A 20,852-nucleotide genomic window follows, 5' to 3' on the forward strand; every position below is an offset into this window, starting at 1 on the left:
AATCTTCCAGGAGGTGGCCAGAGCCAGAGGCAAGGGGGAATGGAACATTGGAAGCCAATGTCACCTTTTGTCAAGGGGCTGACAGGAAGATCAGGACATTCACAGGTCAGAGAAGGAGATGCGAGGCTAACATGCAGTTAGTTTATTAAGGAAAGGGAAAAATACAAGGAAGTTTAATAATAAACTTTTATTTATATCCTGCCCTCCCCAGCTGAAGTCGGGCTCAGGGCAGCTAACATCAGAAACATAACACTGGTATAAAATCAAACAATAATTAAATTACCTCCTAAAAACATGTCAAAATCAAATTAAAGTGTAATTAGATGGCTTTCCGCAGGGTTAGGGTTGGGAACAGTAAGTGCTCCACTGAATTGAAATTTCAGCCTTCGCGGCATAGGAAAATGGCCAAGTAAACAGCTATTTTTGTGGAGGAGGGTCAAGATATTAACTGATATGCATGAAATTTCATATATAGCTATATAATCCCTAGTGTAGTAAGATAAGACCTTTGGACCAGGCATTTTCAAAACAAACGTTTTTTATGAACCACCCTAGTAGGGCAGTAATTGTTCCTTGATAATTTGTCACCCCCCTCCGTGATGGAACCTGGGGCGGACTGCCCCCCCACCCCCCTTCCTACACCCCTGCATGTAACATCTTTTGCGTTCTCGGAGTAAGTGGGGCTGGAGAGCTTCGGCAGAGAGGCTGTCCTGCTGGAGCTGCTGGAGAGATGCCGAGTCTGGCTCCCTTCCGTTGTCTCTGTTGGAGCCTGCATTCAAACTGGAAACATCATCTCTCTGCCCTGTGCTGGACTACCTGTCTGCTTCTGCCTCTTCATGATTTCTCAAGTTTCCTGCTTCTAGTACCTCCCTGTTTGTCCCCTCCTCTGAGGAGTGGCCAGTATCCCACCACCAGGATCTAGGATCTTAGTCATCTTCTTCTATGCCTTCCCTGGGGGGCTCTTGGGCAGGCAGCTTCCACCACTCTTCCTCATCCAGCCAGTCCCTGACACCTTTGTACTGTAAGTTAGTTTCTACACACACTCCTGTGCCCCTCTGTATCCTTCATCCAGATAAGCAAGAGGCATTAGCAAAGTTCAAGGGCATATTCCAACCAGGCAAAAATACTTGAGGGTGCAAGGCAGGGTCAGTAGAAGATGGTTCCTTGGTGAGAGTTCCAAGGGTCAGATAGAGAGCTCTAGGGGTCTGCATTCAAGTTTTGAGCAATTAACCAGGCATGCGATCCACAATGGTGCTTCAAATCTGCATGTTGCTGCTTAGAGAACAGAGAACAGGATGTGTAGTTAGGTCGATAATGTGAATGTGATAACACAGTGCCTCTTGATTTGCCTTGCAAAAAACCAGCATATCTGCTTTTGCAGATAAAGCAGCCCATACTTGGCATTGCAGGAAAGTGAAGCTAGCCTCTGAAATAAAAGAAGAATTTTCACACGCCCCCTAAAGTGGCCTTGATTTAATATAGCTCAGACATCATTCTTGGTTTAGATAAGGAATTGAAAGAAACTTGGTTGGCTTTTGCAGACTGGAGTAACTTCACCCAAGTCGGCAAATGGAATGGAAGGAGATAAGGCTGTGGCTGCAGGGTTCTGACCTCAAGTCATTTAGCAGAATCTATGACTTTACAAGGATGTTGTTTGGCTCGAAATTACTCCCCTTTTATGTGGCATCCTGCTCATAACTGCCATGGCACCACTCATCCTGCCAGGTGCAGATGAAATGAGTGTCTCTCTTCTCCTCCCTGTCTCCTTCCAGCCTCCATTTGTGGCTAACCCCTAATGGAGGGGGAGAGTGCCCACAGAAAGACATCTGGGAAAGTTTAGCTGGTTAAGTCATCCAGCTGACTGGGGGCTAATGAAGTCTTACGGCAAAAGCTTTCAGTTGCATCCCACCTGGTGGATGGTTTGAGCAAAATGCTTCCTTTGGGGGCCGGACAGCTTAGGACTTCCAATTTGCTTTTAGGAAGAGAAGGAAGTTGTGGCGCAGGGGACATCGGAGGGTGAGCTCACAAATGCTTTATTGGCTCTTTCTCACCCTAATGGCCCTTTATGACTCAAACATCTATTGACATTTATCTTCTCCCCCCCCCTTCTTCTTTGGTTTCTCCAAAGTGACCCCACATTACAGACAATTAGCATTAGCAGACAGCTCACTCAGTGTTTCAATACAGACTACTAGCTCATTCTTGAGTTCTGTCCTAAGGCAAAACAGGAAAGTTGCACCTCATTGCACGAAAACTGCTAGATTGCTATAATGGGATTTCAACACCAACCAGCCAGCACGTACCAATCCAGCTATCAGCAGCAAGTTGTAAGGGAGGCGTCTTCCCAGATTATCCATGCCAAAGCCATGGGTGATTGTGTTCGAATCCTGGTCTGGTCTGCAGATTTGCCAGCTTCCCAAATGCAGCACCACATTGAGGGCAGTGTTGATGGTTTCCCCCACACAGGGCAGCAAAAGGGGATGCACAATTGAGAAGCTCCATAATGGAGAAGATCCATTTGGGGGTGCCAAATTTTGGCCTTGCACAGGGTGCCATGATGTGAAAGATAAGCAAAGTCCATCCCTGTCAAATGCTTTCCTGTCCAATGGAGTTGTTGAGTCCAAGGCATGAAGCCTGTAACAGTCTGGGACTAGGGTACCTGAAGAATACCTTGATACCTTGGAGCGCTACCACCACTCAGTATAAACCATGGGTGAGGAGCAAGGGTTTGTTGTTAGTTTTCCCCGTCAATGGCTACATATCATGAGGGGTGATCTGTTGGAGGCTACATGGTGGTGGTGAGCAGGCCCAGAGCCAGTGGTGAGTGGTAGTTGGTGCCAAAGTGGAGACCTCTTCTCTCTGTTTTCAGCACCCATCCCTCTTTTTCTGCTACCCCTTTCTCCCTGTTGTTCCACCTCCCCTGATTCCTGCATGAAATCATTCGGTGAGCTGGGATAAAATAGGCTGAAGACCTCCCCTGGCCCTAATATAGACAAGATTGATTTAGGTGGTTTGGTCAATGGCCTGATTCAGTATGAGGTAGCTTTCTATGTAGGAAGGGCTGTAGCTCTGTGGGAGAACATCTGTGTTGCATACAGAATCTTCCAGATAGGGCTGGGAGAAACATGTCTGAAATCCTGGAGAGCTGCTGCCAATCAGTGTAGACAATACTAAGCCAGATGGACTAATGATCTGATTCAGTATAAGGCAACTCCCTATGTTTCATACAGAACACTGCCCAGGTGAGTGCTTTTTACTTGCCCCCATTTCTCGGGTGGATTCATTCCAATAGCTCATTCTCTCATCTTAAGAGTCAGAAACCAGTTTGGTTTCAACTCTCTCAGTGTTTCTTTGACATTTCCACAGTGATAACCTGATTGCCATGTGTTACATGGGAATGAAAGACTCCTGATCTCAAGGGAAGTGGTAAAAGTGTTGTTGCTCAGAATATTGAAGTTGGCTAGACAAAGCCCTTGGAAATGCACAATTGTGGAACCATTCCATGGTGGTTCACAAGAGATTGACTAAATGCCAGTCTGGTAGGTTTAGATGAGGCGGCATTGATTTAATGAGGATCATCCATCTATCCATCATAAAGGGACTTTCACCTTGTCAGAACAGTGAGAAGGAGAGAGAACTGTCAAAGTTTGTAGAGCAGCATGCAGCAAGTTCTTGACAATGCTGGCAGTAGATTTTATTGTGTGCCCAGACCATTGTGCAAGAGGCCACATTCATGTCATACATTTAAAGCACTTAGGATCCTACTTTAAACAGCCATGACTTTCCACAAATAAGTCTGGGAGTTTTAGATTGTTATGGGTGCTGAGAGTTGTTTGGACCACAGAGCTACAATTTCCCTCACAAAGCTACAGTTCTCAGAGTTTTGTGTGAAGAGGGATTTGCAGTTAAGCCACTCTGGAATGCAATCTTGCTTGGACTCTTTTAAGAGTCAGATGGTGGGGAGTGGTATAATTAACTTAATCTAAATACCCAAATTCCATCCACACCTCCCTCTCCATACTGCCTGATGCCCTGTGCCCTGACACCCCAGATTGCTCCGGAACACACAACCCATCCTGTAATGATCTGGAGCTGTCTCAGCCTGACTCAAACAAAGCCCAGACCCCTCCAAATAGGCCCAATTTCATTTGGGATTTAGGCTTCAGCTGAATCCAGAGCATAGTCCTGCAATAAAATTGGTGCTTGTTGAAACCCATTGATTTGAGCCTTGCCTCTTCAATCCAGGAGATGGGTGCAATGAAGCTCCCTGGATCTTGGAGTCACAATTTACTTCTTTAAATGGACCAATAGCTGAATGGAACAGCCATGGACCTGAAGACCAGAGGCAGGGGGAAACTCCAAAGGTCATCTATCAACTTCATGGTCTTCTTCTCAGTTTCCAGAGACATCTAGGCTGGTTGCTGCTGGAAGCAGGATGCCTGATCAGATCAACCATGATCAGACCCAGCAAAGATGCTCTTATTCTCATGTTTTTCTTCTGTCTTGTGACCATCCAATTGCTAGTTCAGTGTTCCATAGTATGGCGCAATAGATGTCAGTGTGATGAAACCCTCAGGACTCATCACCAGACAGTGTGTGTGTGTGTGCGCGCGCGCGCACGCGTGCTGGGGTGTGGGGAGAGAAAACAATTAAGGGACCAGGCGGGTTTCAGGGCTAATGCTTTCTTTTGTGTTTCACTCAGCTGCCAAATCCATTCTTTGTGAATCTGATATTAATAGAAAATAGATTTCAAAACAATCAAGTCTAATGAATTTTGAATATTATTATGATTAATGCCAAGGCAGCAGCAGAACTGATTATGTGGCATCCAGAGGACTTTTTAAAAAGGGAGGAGGGTTGTTTAATTCATGTATACTCTTATTTAGAAGCAGATCTGGTTGGATATTTGAAGCGGCCAAACTGAGAATCATAGAACCATAGAATCATAGAATCATAGAGTTGGAAGAGAGAAAGGCCACTGACAATCTTGGAGGCCATGGCTTGTAATGAACGAACAACACCATCTGTATAAAGATGTTGGAATTTGCATTTTGTGAATTCCAAAGAACAGCAAATGTTATACAGAAACTATCAAAATGTCATATATATCTATATATTCTGCTGCCACTTTCCCCCTCTCAGTGTCTCTCCCTTCTCATTCCTATACCATGGCCACTTCTGTTGTGCAACCTGCCTTCTATTTTTCTCCCCTGCCCTGCCCCAACTAAATCGTAAATCCAGGTTTGTGATGCGGCACTACTGATCTTCCAGCAGGGTGTGTACAATGTCATTCTTACATTTTTATTCTATAGAGAAAGATACTGCTCACTATTGTTATTGACACTTGTAGGCCTCTTAAGCACAGCAATCATCATCTCCCATCCTCAAGTCTCAGATGTGAATTGGGAATGAGATGAAGAAGGGAAATGGTGAAATGGCTGCTGTTGTCACAAAGGCACTGGTGGCTCCTTAGAGCAAGGGAAGACAGTGATATTCCTTTATGCCATTCCAAGGAGAACGGCTTCCAAGTGTTGCAGGGTCCCCGACTGCTATTGCCTTTCCTCTCAGCAGTCTGGTGATGCTGTGTTATGACAAATTTAGTTCTCTGTAGAGCAACTTCTATTATTTCTTTCAGACTTTGTTTCAGGCACATCTGTTGAACCGTGAATGTTGTGGTCAGACACTTTGGAAGAGAAGCAATTGTCAGCATTTCACTTAGGTATTAGCTCATTGGCTGTTTATATTGAGCCACCTCAGCAGGTGTTCAAGTTAGCAATGGACGCCAATCTGTTTGGGCAAATGGGCCTCTGCCTCACCAACCTCACTCTGATCTCAGCCAGACCCCACCTACCTGCCTTCTTCTTTATGCCCAGTCAAGGGTGTGGCTCAGCTGTCAGCTTCCTTCTCTTCCTTAGTCTTAGCGTTGCCCTTGCAGAACCTATAAGGGAGGAGGATGGAGATAAAGAATAAGTTGTTTCCCCATGTTATTGGTGCTGGCTCCAGCTACTTTTGGGGCTCCCTGCCTTCTGCTCTACCACTCACAATGGGTGCCAGCCATCACTGAAAATTGGGCCAGAAGTCTATTGAATTTCCCACGCATTTCCTCTCCTCGCCCCGCAAAATTGTACTAAGAATATATAAACCACCCTCTATGTTATTGTCAGCATTTCTAAACAGCACATGTGAGAAAGGGCTCTTGGGTGTAGGTGTCTTGCTGAGCTGAAGTGATTTATCTCAGGCTCTTTTGAGGTAGCAGACTTTCACTTCGAGCAACAACCCCTGCATCTCTTCATTTGCATAGGTAATTGGCAGCTTCTTAATGGCTCATTAGGATTGCTCAAAACCATAGGATAAAAACAAACCTAACAGAGCAGAGAGGAAGGAGGTGGAGGGAAGGACAGGGTCCCCTCTTGCAAATTAGCACTGCTAAATTCAAGTTGATTTCAGAATTATGGGTCATAAACCAAGCAGATTGCTAAATGAACCATACATTTTAAAAAATAAAAAGGGGGGAGGGTTCCTCCCAATTACAATTCTGGGCCTTAGCATCAAGAGTTGGAGCAATTAAAAATGTGCATCTCTAGGAAAGACAAACAAAATCTTTCAGTTGCATTGTGGCCACATCCATACAATACATTTAAAGCACTATTGCTGCTTCCCCCAAAGAAGACCCCAAAGAAAACCCCTAGGACAGCCCTCTTCCCTTCACAGAACTACAATTCTCAGAATGGTGTAGCAATCAATCCTTCTTGGACCAAAAAGAAGGCTGATCGCTGAAGAATTGATGCTTTTGAATTATGGTGCTGGAGGAGACTCTTGAGAGTCCCATGGACTGCAAGAAGATCAAACCTATCCATTCTGAAGGAAATCAGCCCTGAGTGCTCACTGGAAGGACAGATCCTGAAGCTGACCATATACTTTGGCCACCTCATGAGAAGAGAAGACTCCCTGGAAAAGACCCTGGTGTTGGGAAAGATTGAGAGCACAAGGAGAAGGGGACGACAGAGGACGAGATGGTTGGATGGAAGCTACTGACATGAGTCTGACCAAACTGTGGGAGGCAGTGGAAGACAGGAGTGCTTGGCGTTCTTTGGTCCATGGGGTCACGAAGAGTCGGACACGACTAAACGACTAAACAACAACAATTTTCAACACCCTTAGCAAACTACAGCTTTCAGAATTCTTTAGGGGAAGCCATGACCTTTTAAAGTGGTATCAAAGTTCTTTAAATGTATGGTGTGAATGTGGCCTATGTCTTCCTTGAGCACATCCGCCTCACACCTTCCCTTTCTAACTGTGTACTCCCCCTACGTACATCTCATGTCGAAATCATTTGAGTCCTTCCCTCAGACTTGCCTTGGGACTTGGCAGGTTTGGAGTTTGGGATTAGTGATGCCAACCAAATTAAAAGGCTGAGAACTCTCCTAGTTTACAGGACCCAGATGTGTCCTCAGGAGACCTTGACATTTTTGTTCAAAAGCAAATCAATATTATTTTGAGTTTGTGCTGCTTTCATGCTTGTGAAGCCTGTTTTCCTCAGACTAGGAGCTCAACCTCGATGTCTTGAAGGGAGTGAAGAAGCAAATCCAGAATGAGGACTGTGAGCACTGTAGTTAATGCTGTATCAACATCTATCCTGGGGGCTTTCTAAAGTCTCAAAATATTCTGATGTGCTTATTGATCTAATAGAAAAGCATAGAAAATTATGTGGAGAAATTAGATAGGGAAATCTGGTTCTCCCTCTCACCTGACCTCAGTGCTACTTGCTGGGAGGGAGAGGTGGACAAGCGAGGTGATGCATGTGGACAAGTGAGGTGTCAGCATGCTATAGACACACTGGAAGAGCCATTCTGGTGCTTCTGCTGGTGCATTAGCAAGATGCCAACCTCAACACTTCCTTGTCCTTCCCACTCTCTCCTCCACCCCCACTTAGCACCAACCTCTTCTATTGTTTAAACCAGCCACTTTTTGCCTTTCAGTGTTCCTCCATTTTCAGTGTACTCAAACTTCTTTCTCCTCCATTCCTCAACTGCCTTGTGTGTGAGAGATGAGGGATTCAGAGCCCTCAAATATTTGATGGTACCTTCACGTATCACCATCCTCCTCCTGCTTCTGGATCTAGTCATGGTCAGCAGCCTGGATAGCTTTAGAAAGGGATTAGATAAATTCACAGAGAATAAACCTATCAGCGGCTACTACTCTATTATTAATAATGGCTGTACTAGATGGGCCATTGGTCTGATCCAGCAGGACTTTCCTTCTGTTCTTATTTATGGAGTTACAGCTCATAGCCTAAGGAAATACATTAAAGGAATTTTGCTTGATTTCACTCAAGATGTAACTATCAAAGAAATATGTATTATGATCACGTTAGCAGCTGCAAAAACTGTATGCTAAGCAGTGGGTGATAAAGAGTGTGCTGGAGTAGAGAGACTATCTGAGGAAAGTCTGACAAATCCAAGAAATGCCGTGTGTGTGTGTGTGCGCGCGCGCGCACGCACACACACACAAAAATATATAATTGGGGAAAGGAGGGCAAATATGATTAAATAGTGCTTACAGAAAATTAGCCCCCACTGGAATAACAAATATGGATACATTCCTCAATATGAATAGCAAACTCAGTTCTCCCACTGCTGGTCCTCAACTACACAAGACAGTAGCATCTATGTGCATGATGGAGCCACCGACACACTTTGGGGAATGAGGATGGCATTTTGTGATTCCGAGCTTATCTGCACAGATTCTCTCGCCGCCACACGCATTGCTGTCTTGCTTCTTGAACTCAATGAGAAACAAGCTATTTTGTTACAGGTTCCATGAAAAATATAAATTCCAGCATACTATATGGATTATCATGTGGATTGTTTTACATATAATATTATATGTGTATACGGTTTCCTAAAGTAACTCACATGTAAACAGATACAGGTAATAATGCGTATAACTGTATAAAAATACTCATGTACTGTCAGGGACTGGACAGAGGAGGAATGGTGGAGACCGCCTCCCCAGCCTAACCCTTCCAGAGAAGAGGAAGGCAGTTTAGAATTACAACAGGGGTTTGAGGGAGGTCACCGCTCAGAGGCAGATGAGGGGAAAAGTTGGGAAATAATGGGAGAGGAAGAGGAGGAAGAGGAAGCAACAGGGGGTGACAGCTGATGGACACAGTGTCTTTAGAAAGCATTCCAGGTTAAGAACAGTTTCAGGTTAAGAACTGACCTCCAGAATGAATTAAGTACTTAACCCGAGGTACCACTGTAATGTCAAGTTGCTTTCTTTTGTAATAATTTTTATTTGGTTTTACAAATATAAATTTATAACAATCCAAATTACATATCCATATTTCGAGATTTCTCCTAATCTCTGGACTTCCCACCTTCCCCTCCATGGGTCCTATTGTGCACCCTCTCAACTGCATATTATTTCATAATCCATATCTTGTATCTTTCCATATTGTCCATAATATTCACTACATTATAGTGGCCTCCTAGATAAATTATAAAATTTTCCCATTCTTTATTGAAGTTTTGGTCTTCTTGGTTCCTGAGCCTTCCAGTCAGTTTTGCCATTTCGGCATAGTCCAACAGCTTGGTTTGCCATTCCTCTCTGGCAGGGACTTTGTCTTCTTCCCAATTCTGGGCTAGTAATGTCAAGTTGTTTTTTAAACAAAGAGGAGGAATTCATAAGAGCTATGTGTGCTGCTGAGCCCCAGGTGGCAATTTGTGAAAGGAACTGGTGCTCTACTTTATTCTGTGCCGCAGTCAAATGGAGGGTCGCCAGCTCAGGTGGAATCCAGTGGCCTAAGAGGCCAGTGTCTGCCTTATTTCAAAGATGTTTCAAATATTTTTCAAATGCTTTTTATTTGGGACCTTATTAGAGAAAGGTGAGTAAGAGGTGACATGGTGGAAGCTTATAGAATTAGGCATGGAACCAAAAAAGCAGATGGGGGAAATCTTTCCTCCCTCTCTCATAAAACTAGAACTCATGCACATCCAATGAAGTTGATCATTAGTGGATTCAAGAAGGAAAAGAAAGTTATTCAAACAACCTCCCACAGGAGGCAGTGATGACCAACAACTTGAATGGCTTTCAGAGAGGATAGGACAAATTCATGGAGGTTAGAGATATTGATGGCTACTAGCTAGGATAAGGACGCGGGTGGCGCTGCGGGTTAAACCACAGAGCCTAGGACTTGCCGATCAGAAGATCAGCGGTTCAAATCCCCGCAACGGGGTGAGCTCCCATTGCTCGGTCCCTGCTCCCGCCAACCTAGCAGTTCGAAAGCATGTCCAAGTGCAAGTAGATAAATAGGTACCGCTTCAACAGGAAGGTAAACAGTGTTTCGTGCGCTGCTCTCATTGCCAGAAGCGGCTTAGTCATGCTGGCCACATGACCCGGAAGCTGTATGCCGGCTCCCTCGGCCAATAAAGCGAGATGAGCGCCGCAACCCCAGAGTCGTCCGCGACTGGACCTAATGGTCAGGGGTCCCTTTATCTTTACCTTTACTAGTTAGGATTGCTATGCTCTGCCTCCACAATCAGACACTGTAGCACTTCTGAACACCAATTACTGGAAAACCACAGGAGGGAAGAGTGATCTTGTGCTCAAATCCTACGAGAGCCAGTGTGGTGTAGTGGTTAAGAGCGGTAGTCTTGTAATCTGGGGAACCGGGTTCGAGTCTCCGCTCCTCCACATGCAGCTGCTGGGTGACCTTGGGCTAGTCACACTTCTTTGAAGTCTTTCAGCCCCACTTACCTCACAGAGTGTTTGTTGTGGGGGAGGAAGGGAAAGGAGAATGTTAGCCGCTTTGAGACTCCTTAAGGGGAGTGAAAGGCGGGATATCAAATCCAAACTCTTCTTCTTCTTCTTCTACTTGTGGGTTTCCCAGAAGCATCTGGTTGGCCATTGGGTCATTGACCTGATCCAGCAAGTTCTTATTATGTTCTTACTGAAATTCGACCATGAAGTCTTCGAGAGGGCTTATGATTAAAAATAAAGTATTTAAACACAGGAAGCTGAATCAGGCCAATGAATGATATACAGTAGTAAGAAGGCCAGGATTTGGCGTGGTGTGCACTAATATTGCTTGGATCACTGGATTAGCAGTGGCCTGGAGGGAGTTAGCAATTATGTTATTTACTTTGATTGGGCTGTTTTGTCTATGCTACTTATTAGTACCTATGCCCTTCATATCCAATTTCTAATCTTTGAATTATTTACCTAATTGTCAGTGTATTGGCAAAGATTTGACACTGATGTTGGTTGGATCACCAGATTAACACCACCCTTGGCAGCCATATAATGAGAAACTTAGTCTAAACACACACCCACTGAAATTCTAAAGGAATCCTTGACTGCCCTGAGAATGAGGCAGAAAAATGGAAGCCTCTTTCGCAGAAGAGGAAACCCTTTGAGAAATTGCAGGACAGGTTTTTTGACATGGCCCTGGTGCTAATTTGAATACCAGCAAGATAAGTTGAGCATGGCATGGCGTCGTTAAAGAACAAATATCATTTCCCAGTCATTTTGCATTCTGGTCCCCACTCCTCATCCTCTCCCATCCCTGTTACCGCAAGAACCTGCGGCTTCTCCCTCTCCCTCTCAACATACTCCAGATTGATTGATTGACTAGTGTGAATGCTCAGCTTCCCATGTACAGAAAATACATAATGATTCTCTCTAGAGCCAAGGACGTGAAATGTAAATTCCTCTACAAAAGAGGGAAAAACAAAGGCTGTTTTCATACTGAGGCTTGTTAAGCTCTGCACAGTTTTATTCCAGTGCCTTTGGCAATGCATGCTGCTCCTGGTGACTCCAGGTGCTGCATGCCGGCATGGAAATTTGTGCTCAGCGGATTATGCTGTTCTTGAAGGAATCCTCCGGTGCTCCAAATGTATTTCAGCCAGGACAAGCGGATTTATCTTCCTCCTTGGCCACAGCTCCTATAACATCCAGCTCACATTGATTGCCAGCAGGTTGCCTGCCTTAGCCAAGCAGTTTTTTTGGGGGGGGAAGAAAGGTCCTCTTTGTAATTCTGAGCTTTACTTTCTGGAGCTGGCTTGGCATAGCAGGTAAGAGACTGAGGTCAGGAATTCCCTGCTCCAAATCTCACACCTGCTATGAACTCACTAGGGTCCCCTCAAAACTCCTTCCTCATTATGCATTCAGGATGATTTGTGCACGTGATGGTACTGGGGCAGTTATATGCAATCAATACTGTTTGCACCTGCAAAAGTTTCCAGGGAAGACATGCTGCTTAGTTTCCAACCGGTGCATGCCCCAGAAATTAATACTGAAATCCTGTAACGTTTTATACAAATGTTTCAGGTGGGGGAGAAGTGGGGATTGTCCCACTTTTGTTGTTCTGTTGTGCAAAAATGTCATTCCATACAGCAATAATGCAGTTCTTCCTGAGGCTTACTCAGACTTAGAGGAGATAGGAGAGCCATCTTCAAATATCTAAAGGGTTACCATGTGGAAGCTGGAGCAAGCTTGTTTTTTTCTGCTTGGGAGGGTAAGACCCGAACGAATGGATTCAAGTTACAAGAAAATAGATCCTGACTGAAAATCAGGAAGAACTGTTCCTGAGAGCTGTTGAACAGTAGAACAGATTCTCTCAGAAGGTGGTGCACTCTCCTTGGAAGTTTTAAGCAGAGGTTGGATGACCACGTGTCATGCATGCTATAGTTGTGATTCTTACATTGCAGCGGGTTGGACTAGATGACCCTCAGAGTCTCTTCCAACTCTACAATTATATGATCCTTTGATGATTCATTGGGATTAAAAACTGCACCTCTAAGGCCGTATTCAAGTACCTCCCTCTGATGGGAATAACTGTATGAAAGGAAATAGGATCCTTTCCCTCTGTCACATTACTATTGGGATTTACTTCTATCCGACATGTATAAGATTGTAATGTAAACCTTATTGCCCTAAAACAGCAATGTATTATTTCCTTACAGTACACCACATTTATGTAGACTTTATGGAGGTCTATATTACCAGTGTTCTTTCTTAACCACATGTAGGTTTTTTGTAAGTATGCAAATGACTTGATTTACGCAGTTACTCAAACATACTTATCTCTAGAATTATTGTTTCTTGCACTGAAGGAAAATGGATAGTCTTTCCCCTACACACACACACACTTCTAAACGCTGGCATCTCCATATCTCTCAAAGCTGCGAATATCTTATTCCTTTCTTAAATTATGTGTTCAATAATTTTCGTGGTTTTCTATTTCTTCCAGTTCAGTCTGGTGTATTATCTATGACCGTATTCATATCACCTCCTAAAATAATTTCCCTTGCATCAAAATCTATTACAATGTTTGCAAGGCTCTAACAAAAATAATAATCTTTTGCTCTGTATTGAGTATATAGCCAACCCATTCTCAGTTTCATCCCTTGATGTTCTCCTTTTGTTACAACATATCGATCAGCTGTATTCAAACAGGCACTGCTAATCTCGATAAATTGAGTTTCTTTAAATAAATAGCTGCTCCCTGTCTGTGTTATACTAGATGCAGCAGAAATGCCCCAATTTGTCATCCCCCTCTTAATATCTGTAGGTGATATGGGTATGGGTATTTGTTGGGATGTGGGTTGTCTGTGTGTACCCTGAATTGTTAGGTGATTCAGGGTGATTCAGGGAAGGTTCTCACATTCCTGAGTTGGAGGACTCTACAGTGGTACCCCGGGTTACAGACACTTCAGGTTACAGATGCTTCAGGTTACAGACTCTGCTAACCCAGAAATAGTACCTCGGGTTAAGAACTTTGCTTCAGGATGAGAACAGAAATCGTGCAGCGGCAGCACAGCGGCAGTGGGAGGCCCCATTAGCTAAAGTGGTGCTTCAGGTTAAGAGCAGTTTCAGGTTAAGAACAGACCTCCAGAACGAATTAAGTTCTTAACCAGAGGTACCACTGTATTAACAAGGCATCACAAGGTGAATCAGGGTTTCCTACTCAGGACTCTGGTTTTGCAAGGGTTCTAAATCTCATGGAGAGCCTTTATGAGTAGATATAAGGCTCCTTGTTTCAGACTCCACCCTCTGACCCATGTGTTCTGGTTTCTTTTTTTCCTGGTGTAATTCTGTACACTGTTAACAAAACTTGCCTCATCGGTGGATGTCACAGTTCCTGCTGGATAACTGTTTCTCATCCCTGCTTTGTTGCTGTCATTTCCCATTGCTGGTTCCCACAATGCTATTCTGTTTATCTTCCAGCAGGAATGCCATGATCTTGATTCATTACTTGCACATAACTCACTGCAACTTGATTAATTTCATGTGTCCCAATGAATCACTTCTACCTTTCTCAAAACGGTGACTAATTTCCCAACCGGAAACAACCATGTCTTTAAAGAAGTATGATATAAACCTACTTTGAAAGCCCTGTGCAGATACCCTTGAGGCCAAGGATAATTGCTGATTAACTATACAGAGGTAGAAGTGGGGTCAGCTCTGTTGGCCCCACTCCTGGATTTCACAAGTCTCCCAGTCTGGTTCTCCCATTTACTGAAGTGGGAGAAGGGGAGAGAAGTTTTGAAAGATGTGGGATGGTTCTCGAGTGAGTGAAAAATGGAACCCAAACATTTTACATTTGTATTTATTTATTCATTTCTATTTATGAATGACTTTCTATGAATCATTCCATCCCACTTTCAGTCCTGGGATTTCCCTGAATGAAGGCAGTAAGGATGCAGGACAAATTTGATTCAGTTTGCACTGGAAAAGCCAACACTTTCCAAAATTATATGTGGCTTGAAACACTGTTTTGTTGTTGTTGTTTAGTCGTTTAGTCGTGTCCGACTCTTCGTGACCCCATGGACCAGAGCACGCCAGGAACTCCTGTCTTCCACTGCCTCCCACAGTTTGGTCAAACTCATGCTGGTAGCTTCGAGAACACTGTCCAACCATCTCATCCTCTGTCGTCCCCTTCTCTTTGTGCCCTCCATCTTTCCCAACATCAGGGTCTTTTCCAGGGAGTCTTCTCTTCTCATGAGGTGGCCAAAGTATATGATCAGCTTCAGAATCTGTCCTTCCAGTGAGCACTCAGGGCTGATTTCCTTCAGAATGGATAGGTTTGATCTTCTTGCAGTCCATGGGACTCTCAAGAGTCTCCTCCAGCACCATAATTCAAAAGCATCAATTCTTTGGCGATCAGCCTTCTTTATGGTCCAGCTCTCACTTCCGTACATCACTACTGGGAAAACCGTAGCTTTTACTATATGGACCTTTGTTGGCAAGGTGATGTCTCTACTTTTTAAGATGCTGTCTAGGTTTGTCATTGCACTACCATCCTTCAAAATTTGCCCTTACCTACATTTCTGCAGTGCAGTTCTCCAGCCAAGTAATGTCTACAAACCTGCATATAGTAGGCTGGATGTGCATGCAAATGTATATATTAGTGAAAATATATATACAAAAGAAGGCATTCCATCGGGGGAAAGTGATTTGCATTCATGAAATGCATGTATTTGTTTTGTTTATTTATTGCTTTTATATTCTGCCTTTCTGCCAAGGCACCCATGAAAATAACATGTATATTAGAAGAAGAAAAACAGGAACATGCTGATGAATTGTCATGAGTACTTTTATAAAAAAAAGTATACTAGTTCGAGAGGATGACATTGCAATGGAAGGATGGTTCCATGCAGCCCTGCTGAAATAACATAGGAGACAGAGAAACTGAAAGAGCAATGGGTATTATAAAGACATGGATAGGATAAAAGACCTGGCAGCTGGCAAAATTTATATGTATGTGTGTGTGATTATGTTTAGTTGTCTAGTTATATTTTGTTATGAAAACCAATAAGAAAATTATTGAAAATTATCGTACACTGATGTGGAAATGATGGAGAACTAAATTTAAGCCTGGGGAAAATGAGAAAGGGAGAGAAACTGAAACAGACAGAATTGCCCACCCCTAATAAATGGTAAGCTTGTAGGTCTTCACTTCCACAATTCTCTGCAGATGACCTGGCTGATGTGTGGCATTGGGGATCAGGGCTAGCTTACACGATTCCTCTTCCATGTGTTTGATTATCCCCAGAATTAATATTGCCTCTGCATGGCTTATGAGTTCTATTAAAGAAAGTGCAGAATGCACAAATTCCATTTCAAATGATTTTGATGTCCTTGTGATTCATCTGTAAACATAATCCAAAACATTAAGGGTAACTCATGACTATGCAGAATGTGATGCACTATAAGAGAAGTGTTGCATGGTGCACATTTAGATTGCATAATAGTCCCCTTATGAAATTAATCAGCCAAAGTGCTAAACCCATCCAATATTCAGTGCTTATTTTCCTCTTTTTAAAAAGGAAGCGCATTATATAAATCACTTCCCAGCTCTTGTTAATTGTATAGCTTAGCAGCAGAGCCCAAACTCTGTAGCACAGACCAGTAGCGACTACAATACATAGCTGTGAATGGTTCAGCTTCTTTCTGTTTACTCAGATGTTTCCTTCAGGAGTTGTCATTTAGTCCATAGCAGTTGATAAGCCAGGGGTCTTAAGTAGTCTATTCATCAATTAACTGTAAATCTCAGTTTAATACTCAGAACTTCAGAGGTCCTGCTCTATGGACATAGCTTAGGCTTGACCAAAAAAAGAGTACTGATCAGATTCTTCTTTTCCTGTTGGCCAGGTGGGGAAATGTTGTTCTCTAACAAGGATGTTGGAATATTCCGACAGAAAGAGAAATGGGGGCAAAATTTGCTGATATTCACTTTTGATGCTGCGAATGAAAATTAACCCAGCAAATACAACCAGTATTTGCTGCTGTAAATGATACAGACTTGATTAAGTCCCAGCCCTCTCATTTGCATTGTGTTTCCTTTCCATTAAATGAATCGGATGGAATTTAATTAATTATGAAAGTTTTGTAATTTCATCACAGGATGAATAAGGCCATTTTTTGGCAAAAGACCTAACTGTAGCAGAATAGAAACAGTGCTGTGTGGCATGAATAAAGGGCTGGGAGGAAAATGATGCCTCTTTACATCCCTATTTTCAAATAAGGAATTTGAGACAGGGCCTTCCTTAGTTCAGCCCATGCTATTCTGCAACCTCTCTTTGAATCCCAAGGGCAGGCCTTCAAAATCTTTCCTAGACTTTGCTCATTTTGTACACATAAATCCAGGCTATTTCCCCCTCTGCTTTTATGCATCCACCTGGTGCACAGAAATAACTTTTAAAAAAGAGAGAGGAAACTGGTCCCAGAACTATTCCCCCCCCCCCCACTGCAATCCCCAAGAGGGCTGGAGCCATGATGCAGATGTTTCAAGAGCTGGGCAAACATCAGTGCTTCAGAAGCACAACGAGTCTTTTAATCTCACTTGTTATGCTCCCATTACCATAGTATATGTAAGGGCCGGCTCGTCTTCCAAAGACTGCAGCTGCAAGTTACTCGTGTGCGCATACCATGACTTCAAGTGGATTGATGCCATTTTATAGACTTTATAAAGAGAGAGCAAGCCAAAAGAGAAAAGCCTAGCGCAAAAATAGCCATAATAGGCATAATAGGAAAATCGGCTCGTGCTTTAAAAAGTAAGTAATTTAAAGCAGGAAATCCAAATGCCTTTTCAGATTTCTATGTCTCGTCATCAAGCTGCATCCATGCCAAGAATCAGTGGAAGCACTAGAAGGGAAAGGTGCAGAACGTGTTGTTAAGATTCCACAGAATCTGAGTGTTATTAATATATGTTAAGAGTTCACACAAGTTTCTAGGCCAGGTGTCAGCAAACCTTTTCAGCAGGGGGCCAGTCCACTGTCCCTCAGACCTTGTGGGGGGGGGCAGACTATATTTTTTTTGGGGGGGGGAATATGAACGAATTCCTATGCCCCACAAATAATCCAGAGATGCATTTTAAATAAAAGCACACATTCTGCTCATGTAAAAACACCAGGCAGGCCCCACAAATAACCCAGAGGAGCATTTTAAATAAAAGGGCACATTCTACTCATGTATATACACGCTGATTACCGGACTGTCTGCGAGCCGGATTTAAAAGGTGACTGGGCCGGATCCAGGCCTCAGGGCTTATTTCTAGGCCTTCAGAATTGCAAGGCTGCAAGGGCAAAAGCCAAGAGTAGAGATACCTCCTTCTCACATTTTCACCCTGTAGCCTTTTCATTTCTCCGCCTGTTCAGTATAATAGAACAATGATCCTCCTTTACACTGAATAGGTGGAGATTTAAAAGGTATAGAAGTGGGTCGTTTTCTGTGTTAGCTTGGGGAAAATGATCCAAGATCAGGGGTAGGCAACCTAAGGCCCGGGGGCCAGGGCCAGCCCAATTGCCTTCTCAATCCGGCCCTTGTACGGTCTGGGAATCAGTGTGGTTTTATTTTTATTTTTTTATATAGAATTTTTATTGCATTTTCAATTTACAAAATCAGAACTATAGAAACTTAAGAAAGAAAAGACAGAAAAGGAACAAACGAAAGAAAGAAAAAAAAAACAGAAAAAGAAAAAGATATAATCCAACTTTCAAATACATTTTAACATTACTAACTGGACTTCCCCACATCTCCCTCACCCTGCGTTCTTTACAATAAAACATATCAGCAAATTATTACCTTGTTTCATACCTTATTTATATCTTTCAAAATATTTATACTTAAATTTCAGCTTTTTCTTACTTATAACTTAGTCTTCTGTTTTCTCAGTCTAGTTGCGGGAGCTAGAGTTTCCAAATCATGCAGGTTCTTAACATTCATACAACTTATAATGTTTTTGTAAATAGTCCTTAAATTTTTTCCAGTCCTCTTCCATTGTTTCTTCTCCCAAATCTCGGATTCTGCCCATCATTTCAGCCAGTTCCATATAGTCCATCAATTGCATCTGCCACTCTTCCAGTGTGTTTTTAGATGGGTAGAATGTGTCCTTTTATTTAAAATGCAACTCTGGGTTATTTGTGGGGCCTGCCTGGTGTTTTTACACGAGTAGAATGTGTGCTTTTATTTAAAATGCATCTCTGGGTTATTTGTGGGGCATAGGAATTCATTCATTATTATTTTTTCAAAATATAGTCTGGCCCCCCACAAAGTCTGAGGGATGGTGGACCGGCCCACGGCTGAAAAAGGTTGCTGATCCCTGTCCAAAATCATCCACTTTTCTATCTAGTATATTTCCACGTTTAATCCAAGACAATTTGGGGAGACCTCTCCCATCTCTACCCAGGATATTTTCAAAACCTCCCTTGCTGTAATTAGCTAGCATCTTGGAAAGAAAGACTGTAGCTGAGACATTCTCCCAGAGTTACTAGTGTTCAATTTGTGTATGTGTGTATATAGCATTCAATGATCCCAAAGCTGAACTTGACTATGGTCTGTTCTCTTACAGTTCTAATAACCAAAGTCTTGTTGTGTCTTGTGCTCCATCATGCAGGTTGGAGGACATACCATGCTCCCCATCCGTTGGATGCCTCCTGAGAGCATCATGTACCGCAAATTCACGACAGAGAGTGACGTCTGGAGTTTTGGGGTGATCCTCTGGGAAATCTTCACATACGGGAAGCAGCCATGGTTCCAGCTGTCAAACACAGAGGTATTGGGCATGTGGCAGTGGGTGGGTGTGGGACACACACGCAGAAACAATCTCCTGGCACGGCAAGGGTAGATAATATCAATTGCAGGAAGCTTTTGCCTAGTATAGGGCTTGAACTCACAATCCTGAGATTAAGAGTCTCATGCTCTACCAGCTGGTCCAGAGGCATTGAAACAGCCAAGGGATACAAGGCCGCAATCCACTATCCAAAAGCTTGGATAGGCAGAGACCAATGAAAATTGTAGGAAATCTATGCAGCAGTTGAGCAGGTGGCAAGCAAGCAAGTTTCCCAATTCCACCCTCCATAGTCCTGGGTTTCAGCATCCTTCCAGTTAGAACCGCAGAAAAATAAAATAACCTTGTAGGGAATTATGGAAGAAGAGAAAAACCTGTTAAGAGAGAACTGCTAGACTACATTTAGAGGTATCTGCAGAAATATCTTGTAAGGCTTAGCAGGAGATGCGACTCATGTGGTGTGAGATGCAAAATTGACTGAGGTGTGAGGGATGGAAATTTGCTCATATTTGTCCTTCTGTGTACCTATTAGATTTTCAGCTCTGCCTTTAAAAAAAAAGGGTGTGTGTGCATTTTCTGCTTTCCAGGTAAACATTCCTTAATTTGTAGACAGAGAATAATTGAAGGTGTTTATTTCTATGCCTAATGCAGGTCCTTCTATGCTCTCAGTGCTGCCTGTTACTGTCATTTAACATATCATGCACAACACACACACACCATGCATTTGTGGGAAACACTTGGCCTAGGTTTGATGTGTGAGTTTGGCAGGAGGAATATCCAATCCTGTTTCCAGAAAAGCTGGTCTTAGGAGCAGCTGAGGGAAGAAATGATGTAATTTTGTCATTTGGAAACAACTCAGAATATTCTCAAGGTTTGCTTTTGAAGTTTGTGATGGATGCTCTTGAAAGACCTACAGATCTTGTGGGTAGGGACATAGCTTAGAATGTTAGAAGAACAGTAGCTCCATGGAAAAGCATCTCCTTTACATACAGAAGGTCCCTTGGCGCAGTCCCTGACATCTCCTGGTGAGGTTAGGAGAGAACAATGCCCAGAACCCTGGAGAGCTGCTGCCAGCCAGTGTACACAGTACTGAGTTAGATGGACTAATAATCTGGCTCAATATAAGGCAGTTTCCTATGTTCTTGTGTTTGGGGAAGGACCATAGCTTAGTGATACAGCATCTGTTTTGCTTGTAGGAAGTTCCAGGATCAGTCCCCAGCATCCTCAGATAGGGAATGTCTCCTGGCTGAAACCTTGGAAATCTGTTGCTGCCAGTCAG

The 20,852-nt window shown here is 43.3% G+C and overlaps 1 protein-coding gene across 2 annotated transcripts in view; it reads left to right on the forward strand.

Annotated features, from left to right (window-relative positions):
* The window catches only part of NTRK3 (neurotrophic receptor tyrosine kinase 3), a 406,873-nt gene that overhangs the window by 383,528 nt on the left and 2,493 nt on the right, over window positions 1-20,852 (forward strand). For both annotated transcript variants that reach the window (XM_081838856.1, XM_081838857.1), the window contains one exon: window positions 19,400-19,558. In XM_081838856.1, the coding sequence (XP_081694982.1) occupies window positions 19,400-19,558 (159 nt within the window). The remainder of the gene's footprint in view (window positions 1-19,399; window positions 19,559-20,852) is intronic.

Source organism: Podarcis erhardii (genome assembly GCF_964252035.2).
Source record: "Podarcis erhardii genome assembly, chromosome: 14".
NCBI classification, from domain to species: domain Eukaryota; kingdom Metazoa; phylum Chordata; class Lepidosauria; order Squamata; family Lacertidae; genus Podarcis; species Podarcis erhardii.